Source organism: Sinohyriopsis cumingii, chromosome 16, assembly GCF_028554795.1.
Source record: "Sinohyriopsis cumingii isolate HCF-2022 chromosome 16, ASM2855479v2, whole genome shotgun sequence".
In the NCBI taxonomy this organism is placed as follows: Eukaryota; Metazoa; Mollusca; class Bivalvia; order Unionida; family Unionidae; genus Sinohyriopsis; species Sinohyriopsis cumingii.
Window position 1 is genome coordinate 91,271,532 of NC_142976.1, and position 13,445 is coordinate 91,284,976.

Genomic DNA, 13,445 nt, shown 5'->3' on the forward strand with positions numbered 1-13,445 from the left:
TTCCATGACTTTGGTTGCTGATGGTAATCATCTATGTCTCCTTGTAATGATGATTAAGATATCATGAAACAAAGACTCCGCGAATAAGATTTCTAATAGACAGAGTCACAAGTCCGGATTACTATGACATGAATAAAGATATGAAGAGTTTCCTTCAGAGAGTTAGAGTTCAGATATACAAAGAAGAAAGTGCTATCTCTGGATCTGGAGTGACTGTGCAGCTAAATGTGAATAAATTACTATGTCGATAACACGAATAGCTATATCAGAGACCTTAAAGGATCCTTTTTGTGGTTGTGTCCTTGGTCGAAATTATATTGGAGTTAATGCGTGCAGGCAACGAAATAGATGCTGTAATTCGCAGACCTGAGGTCGAATCTCAGTAGGCTACGTAGTAAACCTTTTTCGCTAACCGAATGATACTTTTTTTTATCAATATATAAAAATGACTTCAGCTTTAGTATTTATATATGGAGACACCGACTTTTAATTATTAGAACTGAGCATCATATTTTTACAGCCATCATTACCAAGTTATGAAGCTTCAAAATCGAGGTTTAAATAACAGCAAATGTTACAGTAAAGTGAACTCTAAAACAACAATTAACTCTTTCATCACCCAGTTCGTTATAAGAAAGTCGTTCTGCATTTGACTCTTAAGGTATGCACATTCAAATAAAAAAAGTCCATGTAACTTTGATACTAAATTATAGGCAGATGTTTAGCGTAACACCGTACTTTATTAGATGCTACAAATAATGCATACTGTTTATGTCGATTGTCAGTGGACATTTTTTTTCTCAGCGCCTTTCTGATGATATCATTGAGAATGGCAACGCATTTTCATTTCAGCCAAAAAAGAGTTTGCGTGTCAACCCTGGTCAGTGGATACGATGATCAGTGAAACGAATCACCAGATGGTGCTTTAGTAGAGCTTATCCGACCAAAACTAGCAAATAACTTAAATTACATTAATCATGCTATATTACCAGTACTGAGTACTGAGTAAAATCTCCACAGAATGATATATTCGTTTAAAAATGGAATTAATGGACTCTATTATTAAAACACGAACAGAAGACAGTGTAATGAAACTCAAACAACCAACACTGAAGTAAAATGTAGTCCTGGAACTATGGAGGATCCTGAAAACAAGATTATGATGACTGAGCCTAGTAAGACACCCGAAAAACCGAAAGGATTTACTAGTGATAACACAGGTCTAGTAATAAACTGGGGTGTCTCCCCATGCAATGTTGAAGCTATAGATTTCTTCGAATTACAATGGAAAAAAACTGAAGAGAAAAGATGGTCAGAACGGATATGCACCAATGACAATTCTACAAACGTCACAGTTCCTATTACAAAGTTGGAAATAAACTCATCCTACCAATTTAAAGTACGATGGATTACAAAAGAAGGTGCAGAAAGTCCGTTTAGTGACATAAGTGATGACATTATCATCATGCCGTCGCAGAAACCAGGAAAGCCGAAAGAAGTTACAATTAATGATAAAGATCTCTTAATAAGCTGGGATGTATCATCAGCCTATCTTCAAACTGTAGACGTATTTGAAATACAATGGAAGAAAAAGGAAGACAAAAGATGGTCAGGACGGAAACATACCGATGACAATTCAACATCAATCAGAATTCCAATCACAGATTTAGAAAGCAATAATATCTATCAGTTCAAAGTACGATGGACAACACAAGAAGGAGCAGAAAGTCCATTCAGTGACATAAGTGATGACATTATCATCAAGATGTCGCAGAAGCCAGGAAAACCTAAAGGAATTATAAATAACGATACAGATCTCTTACTGAGCTGGGATGTGTCTGAATCTAATCTTGAAGTTATAGACGTCTTTGAAATACAGTGGAAGAAAAAAGAAGACAAAAGATGGTCAGGACGGAAAACTACGGAAGACAACTCTACATCAATTAAAATTCCAATCACATGTTTAGAAAAGAATATTGCCTATCAGTTTAAAGTACGATGGACAACCCAAGAGGGTGTAGAAAGTCCGTTTAGTGATATAAGTGATGATATTATCATCAATATATCGCAGAAACCTGGAAAGCCGAAAGGAGATACAAGCAGTGATAAAGTTCTCTTACTAAGCTGGCATGTTCCACCGACTGACCTCCAAGCTGTGGGAATTTTCGAAATAAAATGGAAAAAAAGTTTAGATAAACGTTGGTCAGGAAAGAAATGCACCAATGACAATTCAACATCAATCGAAATTCCGATAACAGAATTTGAGAAGAACACAGCCTACAAGTTCTTAGTACGATGGATAACAACAGAAGGTGCAGAAAGTGCGTTTAGTGATTTAAGTGATGACATTATCACCAGGACGACGCAGAGACCTGGAAAGCCGAGTGGAGTTACGAGTAGTAATAAAGATTTATTACTAATCTGGGACGTTTCATCAGTCGATCGTCAAACTGTAGACGTCTTCGAAATTCAGTGGAAGAAAAAAGAAGAAAAAAGATGGTCAGGACGGCGAAATACAGACGACAACTCTACATCAATAAATATTCCAATCACAGAGTTAGAAACGAATACTGCCTATCAGTTCAAAGTACGATGGATAACACAAGATGGAGCAGAAAGTCCATTCAGTGACATAAGTAATGATATTATAATCAACATGTCGCAAAAACCTGGAAAACCGAAAGGGATTATAAGTAACGATAAAGATCTCTTACTAAATTGGGACGTGTCCTCAACCGATCTTCAAGCTGTAGACATTTTTGAAATTCAGTGGAAGAAAGCAGAAGAAAAGCGATGGTCAGGACTGAATAAAACCGATGACAATTCTCCATCAATCAGAATTCCAATTACAGATTTAGAAACAAATACGGTCTATCAGTTCAAGGTAAGATGGATAACACAAGATGGTGTAGAAAGTCCTTTCAGTGATATAAGTAATGAAATTATCATCAACGTCTCACAGAAGCCTGGAAAGCCGAGAGGAGTAACAAGTAACGATAAAGATCTTGTACTAAGCTGGGATGTCTCCTCAGCTGAACTTCAAGCTGTAGATTTCTTCGAAATTCAGTGGAAGAAGAAAGAAGAAAAGCGATGGTCTGGGCGAAAACATACGAGCGACAACTCTCCTACAATCATAATTCCAGTAACTGAATTAGAACAGAATAGTGTCTATAAGTTCAAAGTACGATGGACAACACGGAAAGGAGCAGAAAGTCCATTCAGTGATATAAGTGACGATATTATCATCAAAATGTCGCAGAAACCCGAAAAACCAAAAGGGATGACAAGTGGCGATAAAGATCTCTTACTAAGCTGGGATGTCTCATTAGCCGATCTACAAGCTGTAGACATCTTTGAAATTCAGTGGAAGAAAGCAAAAGAAAATAGATGGTCAGCAATGAAGAAAACCAATGACAATTCTACATCAATCAGAATTCCAATCACAGAGTTAGAAACGAATGCTGTTTATCAGTTCAAAGTACGATGGATAACACAAGACGGAGCAGAAAGTCCATTCAGTGACATAAGTGATGATATTATAATCAAGATGGCGCAGAAGCCTGGAAAGCCGAATGGGATTACAAGTAATGATAAAGATCTATTATTAAGCTGGGATGTCTCCTCAGCCGATCTTCAAGCTGTAGACGTTTTTGAAATTCAGTGGAAGAAAACAGAAGAAAAGAGATGGTCAGGACTGAAAAAAACCAAGGACAATTCTACATCAATCAGAATTCCAATCACAGAGTTAGAAACGAATGCTGTCTATAACTTCAAGGTACGATGGGCAACACAAGACGGAGCAGAAAGTCCATTCAGTGACATAAGTGATGATATTATAATCAAGATGGCGCAGAAGCCTGGAAAGCCGAATGGGATTACAAGTAATGATAAAGATCTATTATTAAGCTGGGATGTCTCCTCAGCCGATCTTCAAGCTGTAGACGTTTTTGAAATTCAGTGGAAGAAAGCAGAAGAAAAGAGATGGTCAGGGCTGAAAAAAACCGAGGACAATTCTACATCAATCAGAATTCCAATCACAGAGTTAGAAACGAATGCTGTCTATAACTTCAAGGTACGATGGGCAACACAAGACGGAGCAGAAAGTCCATTCAGTGACATAAGTGATGATATTATAATCAAGATGGCGCAGAAGCCTGGAAAGCCGAATGGGATTACAAGTAATGATAAAGATCTTTTATTAAGCTGGGATGTCTCCTCAGCCAATCTTCAAGCTATAGACGTCTTCGAAATACAATGGAAAAAGACAAAAGAAAATGAATGGTCAAAACTGAAAAATACAAATGACAACTCAACATCAATCAAAATTCCAGTAACAGAGTTAGAAAATAATACTGCTTATCAGTTCAAAGTAAGATGGAAGACAAAGAAAGGTGTAGAAAGTCCATTCAGTGATATAAGTGATGATGTCCTAATTGCAAGATCCCCTCAACAACCCGGAAAAGTTTCATGTTCGAGTATGACAGCGACCTCTGCATATTTGTTCTGGGAGAAGCCAAAAGGACTCGATGAAGTGTCTTACTATGAAGTCAGATACAAATCATGTACATAAGTTCAATGGTTGAGTGTCAACACAAAACAGACCACGGAGTCTCTAGATTTAAAAGATTTGAGGAGCAACAATAACTACGAATTCAAGGTTAGAGCCATTTTTGCAGACGGTAATGAAGGACCCTTTAGTGAAGTCAGTGATACTGTTACAACACAGGAATCGCTAGCCACACGGCTCAAGAAAACTGCTGTAAAGGTAGACTCAGGGAAACCACAGAAGTACAAAATACCATTTACAGTTTCAGAAACAGCAATGAACAGTAAAACTATGACAAGAAAAGGAAGTTTTGGTGGGTATTCTTGTCTTTATTACAAATTTGCTCAGGTTCTTATATAGTTTTAATGTCGTTTATTTTTTGTCTACTCAAGGTTCTGCAGAACAGCCTGAGTTCAGATATCAGCAGTATTTACTAATATCTTTGCCATCTCTTCAATGAAAGACTGATTCTATTACTCAGATAAACGCGAATAGTATACAGCTTCCACAATTCCAGGCCTCCCTATAAAGTATTAGAAGTATCAAGAGAATTCGAATTCAGAAATTTTGCATTTAAAATTATATGACTTTTCAAAGTTTTAAAATAGTAATGCAAATTCCTTGCTTTTTCTAAATAAATTATAAAAAATATTTAATTATTCCCACACAAGCTATATAAATAGGAACTTTACAAACTTTTCCATCGTAAATCTGCTATAAAACATTGTAATTCAATGCAATCTTTCAACAAATATGCATTTTAATTCAACGTTTTCCAGGTAAAAGGGATCTGAATCGTTCAACAAAGACCATTATGATTTTTGGGGCGAAAGGAGCAGGTAAAGGTACTTTGATTGAACGCATGATCAACTATATAGTGGATGTAGCATGGGAAGACGACTTTAGATTTACTATGATTGACCTGACTGACGACGATAAGGCTAATGTACACAAACAGGTAGGTACAATAATAGGTCCGATTAGTTACCTTGAATTTTTTTAAGGCATACGTTTTCACACTACAGGACAATAAATTGTTGTAAAAATGGAGAGGCTAATTTTTTATTAATATCAATTTTATTTTTAAAGCAGATAGAATATTTATCATGAATTAATAATACTTATATGATATAATGATGCAAAATGTCCTACGTAATGTACGTTTAATATATGGTAATTAAGAAATAATAGTATTATACATATTTTAGAGAAAACTGTTCGGTGTAACAATTCATTAGTTGAGATCTCTGAGAAAATAAATAACCCAGATACAAGCAATATAATGACGTTGGCAAAAAGTGTTTTATTAACTGAAGATAACTTAAATGTCTTTGGCAATTCAAGGACATATTTTGTTAATGTAGTTTAAACTGTATGTATATGATTGGTCTGGTTATATTAAATCCAAGTAATAAGAGCATTATCTAATTGATTTAAAATTAATTAGCCAAAATTTGGCATAAGCAAGACGAACCATGGCTCTTGTATGGTTATCTTTTAGGGTTGGTGTGTACATATAAGATCATATCCGATCGATTTTATACAATAGTGAAATTGCTCAATTATGTAAACACAGTCTTTGAAATTACTTTTGTGACTGCACTGCATGTTTTAGAGCATTGGCTAAACGTGTCAAAGAGTTTATAAATGAATTAATATATAATCATAGTCTATGTATTTTTCTTCAAAATTTGAAACATTTAAAATAATTTTATTAATGAAAGCCATCATAAATTTACCAGCAATACATTTAATGTTACCCCGTGAGATCTATGTGAATGTCCTCTTTATTTGAAACATTCTGAAATCAATATGTTGTCTTGAAACTTGTGTAAGAAAAGGCTGGTATATCTTTTGTATGTCAATATTTCCAGCCTAGTGCTAAAAGAATAAAAAATGTGTGCTAGATGAGTTTATGTTTGCTATATGCCTGGTAAACAATATATATCACTGATAACCACTGAGACTACGCTGGCGTGGACATATAGAAAGCATACACTGTATGCAGCACGCGAACTTCCGGTTTGTGAGAGCAGGGCTCTTGACCGAAACGCAAAAGTCAAACCAACCACAGTGAACTCTGTTATGCAAGAATCTGTGGATTGTTATTTGAGTTCTGAGTAACTCACCTGCTTTTGACAGATGTACAGTCATTCAAAAAAGGAAATGATTGAAAATGAAGCCAACCGTGCATCTGAATTTGTTGACATTGTAGATAGAAACCTGAATGTTATTGTATTCGTTTCGTTTGAAGTGTATTGAGAGCAGCGAATCAGTCATGTGACTGAGATATGTTGGGCACACATTCATCTTAAATGTCAGATATGCACGTCAATCCTAATTATAATACATAAATAAGATGAATTTTCCTAGTGCATGAACTTACGCCTGAATACTCGCCATTTCGTGGGTCCAAAATATCGCATGTACCACAATAATTCCCTTGTTCCCTCTGTTGCCATGTCTGGAAATGTGTAAACGGACTGCTTGCGGAAACTGTTTTCTTTTCTATCATCTTAATGAGGACGAAAATACTCACTTTTATCAACTTAAAAACATCCACCTTTTTCTACTTCCATGTGCCACATCATCGTCTCCTTCATGAGGGGCCCCAAAAGGATATAAGTTACAACAGACAGCACAAGGCAAATAATCAAGTTTCAGCTTTTGTGTTATTTGTACAGTCTGTAAATTGCAACTTGGCTTATAGTTCCCACTTTCTCTTTCAAAATAAATAGATAACTCCACATTATAAGACTACATTACACACATATTCAACCGACCCGTTTATCGAATATCTCTTTTTAAGATTTTTATGTGTGGACGGCCTAAGTGAATATTATTGCCATCTATTATGCAAACACTGTGACGTCAGAAACGTGATCGATGGCCTTGCAAGACATGTATGTTTTACTGAAGTGGGAATGTAACTGAAAGACTGTAAAAACAAGCAATTTCAAAACTCTCAAATTACATTATTGTAATGATAATATAGGTTTTAACTCCCGAATGTCACATAATGGAAAAGTAGGTTTTAGAAACATCTTCGGGAGGGCTGCATATGGGCCTGGTCTGAATCTCATGTAAAATAGCTGAGTCAATAAAACGGTAGTTTTTAATTCCAAATTTACAAGATTAAGGTGAAACAATTTACATGTGTATGCCTACATTTAGTGCACTTACATTTTTCGGGAAGGGGGCTTTTGTGATAACAAGTGTGTTTTCGGACAACGGATCTCTAAAATAGACTCGTTTGCTATTCTAAGTTCTTAATCTTGGTTCCATCGGTGCAAGTTTTTTTAATGGGTTTGTAATGACCTTTGTCAAAGTAGATCAACTCCAATCTCTTTCATCACACATTCACAATCTTGCATAACTTTCAGAAATATGGTGCCTGTTTTAGAAGAACAAAAGCGGAGTTACCATTTGTTCAGGGCTTACTGGGCCACAAGATGGTATGCTCATATAAAGTTCACATGAAATAAACTGCTGCTTGTGTCTTATGCGAAGGAGTGACAATTGAAATCTAACCAAGAGTTTAAACTGTATCTAAATGTAATGTCTCTAATTAAGTTCTCGAGCATTCGCCATTACATTAGCCTTTAACCTGATCATCATCACGAGCATCATAATTACAATATGTATATATGACGTGTGTTCGTCCAATACACGATATGTAGTTACGTATAGAATTTTAAATATGTAAAATCGTATTAACTTTCTATTTCACTAATGGAAGTCGTACTAAAGGCTGTGGACTTGCAAGACACAGATTTATAACGAAATTAACAACTTAGTATAGCCCAGAGACTTCTACTGATTGCTTGGTTTTTGCTTAGTTTATACATTGCATTCAAAATGACTTTATAGAATGGAATATGAGAGATGGAATCCTTTTCTATTTCCATTTTCTGAGCTCTATTCTGCTCATTCTTTTCTCTGGTTGTCATTGAGGATCGCGTCGACTGATCTGTATGATACGTCTGTATAACATTTGGTAAGAAAGATTATGGTGATGTGCCCGTATAAAAGTTGATGTGGTACGTAATGTCCTTCTCAGTAGGGCTTATTTAATACCATGAATATGTTTAATTGTTTTATTATTTACAACATCAAAGTAAATGTATTAGGTAGGTGAATGATGAATATGTACAATTATAGTTATTAGGAATGAATGTGATTTTCTGAATGGGGACATATTCATGGCCACTTACTGACGAATGGATTTTTTTCTCAACTGATATGGACTTAACGTATTACACTTGTCAAAGATTTTAACAAATAATAATGAATATTAGATCATCAAACCATGACACGAGGTTATAGTTTTAAGTTTTGCTTGAAATTTCAAATTTAAATGATAATTTAAATCGTGTACTCTAAGTTTGTTAGATTGCTCAGGTATTTATATATCTAAAGAATATACAATGTAAATAAATTACAACTATACTAACCAACAGTTCGTTCAATTCTTACATCAGTGCATACATTTGTACACGTAGCACTTTATAGAAAAATTCTCCCATTTATACCGATAAACGTTCGTTTCAGAACAAAAAGGTAAATATGTTTTAAAGGTCGTGTATGAAGTGATTATATTTTAAGAAAATGTGAAATATTTTTTTTTTTTGGAGTAATTGTTTTCATTGTCGCTGAAGCGCTGTACCGTTGTTTTGTGTGCATTTTAATGACCAGGTAGTTATCTTAAAATTAGTTCCTATCCATATATAGAGGAACACATGGATTAAGTTCCATCATTGGAGAAATTCATGGAAAGTTAGGGATGTGCTGACGAAATACTAATAATGAAATTCGTTGGCCGCAAAATGCACGGTCTGATTAACAGTCGCAAAATGACAAGACAATTTTGTTTTTCATGTTATCGTTTCCTTTGTGATAAACGGGCGATGTATAAATACACAAATAGTAAGCGGCATAACATCATATATTTAATTCCTTGCAGGCCAACTCGCAAACAAATTGGATCACGTGCTATGAGGTTAATTACCAGCCCGGAAGTCGGCTGGATTACAATCTGAATATCATCGATACGCCAGGATTTGGTGACACTCGAGAAATTCAATACGACAAGCAGATTGTGGATCAAATCCGTGCGTTCTTTATGGCACCTGGAGATCAAGGAATAGATAGTATAGATGCAGTTTGCTTTGTTATACAGGCACACCTTGCAAGTTTGACACACACCCAGAGGTATATATTTGACTCCATACTATCCATCTTTGGGAAAGATGTAAAAGACAACATATTTATCCTTATCACATTTGCAGATGGCAAGGAACCACAAGTTATTGCAACCTTACAAGATGCGCAAGTTCCGTTTCAGAGCGATAAAACTTTTAATTTTAACAACTCTGCCTTGTTTGATACCATTGAATCTTCAAATCACTTTACTCAAATGTTCTGGAAATTAGGTATTACAAGTTTTGATGCCTTTTTTGGCAAATTATACCTCGTGCAGCAAAGAAGTCTCCGACTAACTTTAGAGGTCCTAGCACTAAGGAAACAAATTGAAAATACTATTGAACGCCTTCAGCTGCAAATTCAAGACGCCTTGCACACGATGGATGCAATCAGAAAAGAAACAGAAATATTGGAAAATCATAAGAGAGATATAGAAAACTACAGGAACTTTACATACGTATGCGAAGAAATTCATCAGCGAGTAGTTAAATGTCAACCCGGACAATATGTAACAAATTGCATTATATGTAATTCTACATGCCTTCTAGGATGCAGGTACAGCTGTAATAACGACATGGCAAACTGTTCTGCCATGGGAAAAGACGGATGTTGCACAGTATGCAGTGGAAAGTGCAATTGGTCGAAACACAGAAACAACGATTTCTATTACGAAACCTACATCACAAAGGTCGAGCGAACATACGAAGATTTGAAATTGAAATATGAATCTGCTATTACTGGACAAAAAGAAAAAATATCCATGATAAAAACGATTAAATTATCTTTAAAAGCTAAAGGGCAACAGGTTTTGTCGTTGATGAAGACACTCAGGGAAAGCATCTATAAATTAGAGCAAGGTGCCTTGAAACCAAATCTATTAAGTGAGGTAAACTATGCTACCCTCATGATATATAACGAAAAGAGGGAGGTGAAACCTGGCTGGGAATGTCGACTAAAAGTACTTGAGGAAATTAAAAAGAAAGCAGAGTTAGTACAGAAGATACAAAATAAAACTACGGAATGGACTGACGAAGACGTCAAAAATTTGTTTAAAAATGGTTAACTGACTTTCTCTCTGTGATGTTACCCTTGTTAATCTTGGAAGTTATGACAAACTTTCTACAGCTACTGCAAACAGAATCAACACACAAACTCACTGCAAATATCAGTTGGAATTTGATCAATAATGACAATATTTGAATGTTAAAACTGTTAACTTTCCCTCACATTTCTTTTTATATAGAATTGTTTTTTTCTAGCAAAGTAAATTAGAAATGTTCTAAGTTTCTGCACCTGTTATTCAACCAATCCGTATATCTAGAGGAAAGTTCCATATTTTATGAGTTCTGTTGTGTATAGATGTGCATTTGATCACATTTAAAAGGAGGTTAATGCTCCATTTGACCTCATAGGCAATGTTATTAATACAGAAAGCGCGGAACTTCAGCACACTTGTGTACAGTTTTAAATATATACTGCCTTAATTAGACTCTGACACAATTGTTTTACATTTGTTGTGTTGTTGTTGTTCTTTGGTGGTGTTTATATTGTACATAATTTAGTTTGCAACCTGCTGCCATAGAAAATGCAAATCTTTGACATTCATACATTTCCTTCTTTGTTCATTTTCGGTGTGGATACTATAAGACATTAAGCTGAAAGGTCTTACTGGTTGGTATGAAATGAACTAGAATGTTGGTGCTTGATTCGCTTCAGTTTCGAAAATTTATAACAGCTGTTGAGAAAAAGACCTCTCAGTTTACGATAAGATTATAAACAATTAATAAAAAAGTATGTACTTGCTGTCAAGGATAATTGATTTGATTCATTGTCGGTAAAATCCAAATAACGCCACTGTGTTCGTAGAAGTTAAATCATAGAGAACATCATTGAAATCAGAATCGCATGCTGTTTCTCGTCATTAATCAACTGCTCCAGAAACAAGTGAAGAAGGGGAGGCGGAACGGCAAATCGACTTCAATAAAACACGACCCTTGTTACATATTAAATGATACTATATCGTGAAACAACATTTCTAGCAAACATTTGCGTTACACAGATACTATATTGTTTTGGCACACCCAAACCTCACACCTACATTTGAATTACATCAGTTGTCTATTCCTAAAAATATTGATCACTTCTTTAACTAAGCATGTTTCGATTGACGTGTCACATTAAAACGTTTGGTAAATTTATTAATCTATTATACATGGTTTGCATGTTATGGGAGTGGACACATACGTTTGAGTTATTTCCCTTTCATGACAAAGAAGTGTACAATTTCTTCTTAGAAACGTCTAAAATCAGTTATATATGATTCCAGGGGTTCATATTCAACTCATATTTACACAATTGGAAGAAACTTACCAGACATTAATTTGTATAGGAGCCAATAAATGAAAATTATATTTAGAAGTTTTGATCCTAACATTTGATCATTGATGTAGGAATTGTTTTATTATTGTTTCCCTGATATTTGTAAGGTGAGGTAAAACTATATCTAGCAGGTGATTCGCAAATGGTCTCTTGCGTAAAAATTTAAAGAGTTCACATTTATTAAAATATTTTTTTATAATGTATCTAATGTACAAAGTATAATTTGTTCATACACGCATTTACTTTCGAGTGTTTTGACATTTATGATTTTGTGTACATTTGTTAGCGTTCGAATTGTTGAATCACTTACGTTTAATAGTTATTAATTTTGTTTGATTTGCAGAAGGCTTCCAAAGGTTACGAAATTCGAATGTGTTTTACATAGCAATGAAAGCAGGTGTTTTTATTTATCTGAGAAATCACAGTTCAAGTTTAGACGAGGCTGTGGACGGAAGTTCCGATTGCTGCTATTGATGTCTATGGTTATCCTTGAAAATGTAAGTTTTATATCTGCTTTCACAGGCACAATATAAATTATGCTACTAACAAATATTCGGTAAATGTATACGTAATCTTTTGTCTTTGAATTACTTTTTTAAAATTTATGTTCAATTATGGCTTTAGGATAGAAGACAAAGAAAATTTTGAAGATTAAACAGTTGGACAAGAAACATTTGTTGCTGCTTTAAGGCAAAGTGCTTGCCTTGGAAATCATGCAAATTATTCAAGATTGGTGCATCTTTCATTTGAAATGTATTGTATATGAGTAATCGAACATGCAAACAACAGTATACTGTGTCACCATTCTGGTGTGCAGAAAGAGCATTATTAGTTCCTTTTAAAAGGAAGATTTATTTCATGTATCTTTCAGTTACAGCAATACAGTGATGGGTATTTCTGTATTTTCCACTATTTTTGGTTTTTTATATTATTATATTGTGTCAACAATTTGTAAGTCAAACAGACTGATCATGTGACCACCTAATGTAGGTTTTGATTGTTCCTCTTATAGTGCTTGCTGTTAAGATTTAAAATAAAACTGATTCTTTTTGTATTTTCTAACATTTGCTTATTATTTTTGGAAGGAGGTGAGGGAGAGATACTTGTAAAAGAGAAACGAACAACAACGTGAAAAAAAATCAGCGATTGTATGTTCCAAATTTTTATTGATGCCTTTCCAATTAACAAGACAACACATACACAGTTACCTAATCAATGACGGAAATCTGCTAATGAAAGAAGCATTCAATGTAATCTCAGTCACGTCATCTTTTCATTTGAATGCACACACAAATCTTCTCTCCCTCTCCCCCTTTCT

At 34.8% G+C, this 13,445-nt stretch overlaps 2 protein-coding genes across 2 annotated transcripts; both read left to right on the top strand.

Moving 5' to 3' along the window:
• Positions 1-1,135: 1,135 nt before the first annotated feature.
• LOC149780985 (twitchin-like) lies at positions 1,136-4,570 on the top strand. Its single transcript, XM_089936259.1, has one exon. The coding sequence runs from the start codon at positions 1,136-1,138 to the stop codon at positions 4,568-4,570; it is 3,435 nt and encodes a 1,144-aa protein (XP_089792385.1).
• A 157-nt stretch (positions 4,571-4,727) lies between these two features.
• Positions 4,728-13,181, top strand: LOC149780986 (uncharacterized). Its single transcript, XM_089938095.1, has 3 exons — positions 4,728-4,859; positions 5,326-5,504; positions 9,510-13,181. The coding sequence occupies exons 1-3, from the start codon at positions 4,823-4,825 to the stop codon at positions 10,809-10,811; spliced, it is 1,518 nt and encodes a 505-aa protein (XP_089794221.1). The 5' UTR covers positions 4,728-4,822; the 3' UTR covers positions 10,812-13,181.
• Positions 13,182-13,445: the final 264 nt, after the last annotated feature.

Coding starts and splice junctions, on each gene's coding strand:
- LOC149780985 (XM_089936259.1), top strand. CDS start 1,136: ATGGAGGATCCTGAAAACAAGATTATGATGACTGAGCCTAGTAAGACA.
- LOC149780986 (XM_089938095.1), top strand. CDS start 4,823: ATGAACAGTAAAACTATGACAAGAAAAGGAAGTTTTG. Junction 4,860..5,325: donor GACAAGAAAAGGAAGTTTTG/GTGGGTATTCTT, acceptor AACGTTTTCCAG/GTAAAAGGGATCTGAATCGT. Junction 5,505..9,509: donor AGGCTAATGTACACAAACAG/GTAGGTACAATA, acceptor AATTCCTTGCAG/GCCAACTCGCAAACAAATTG.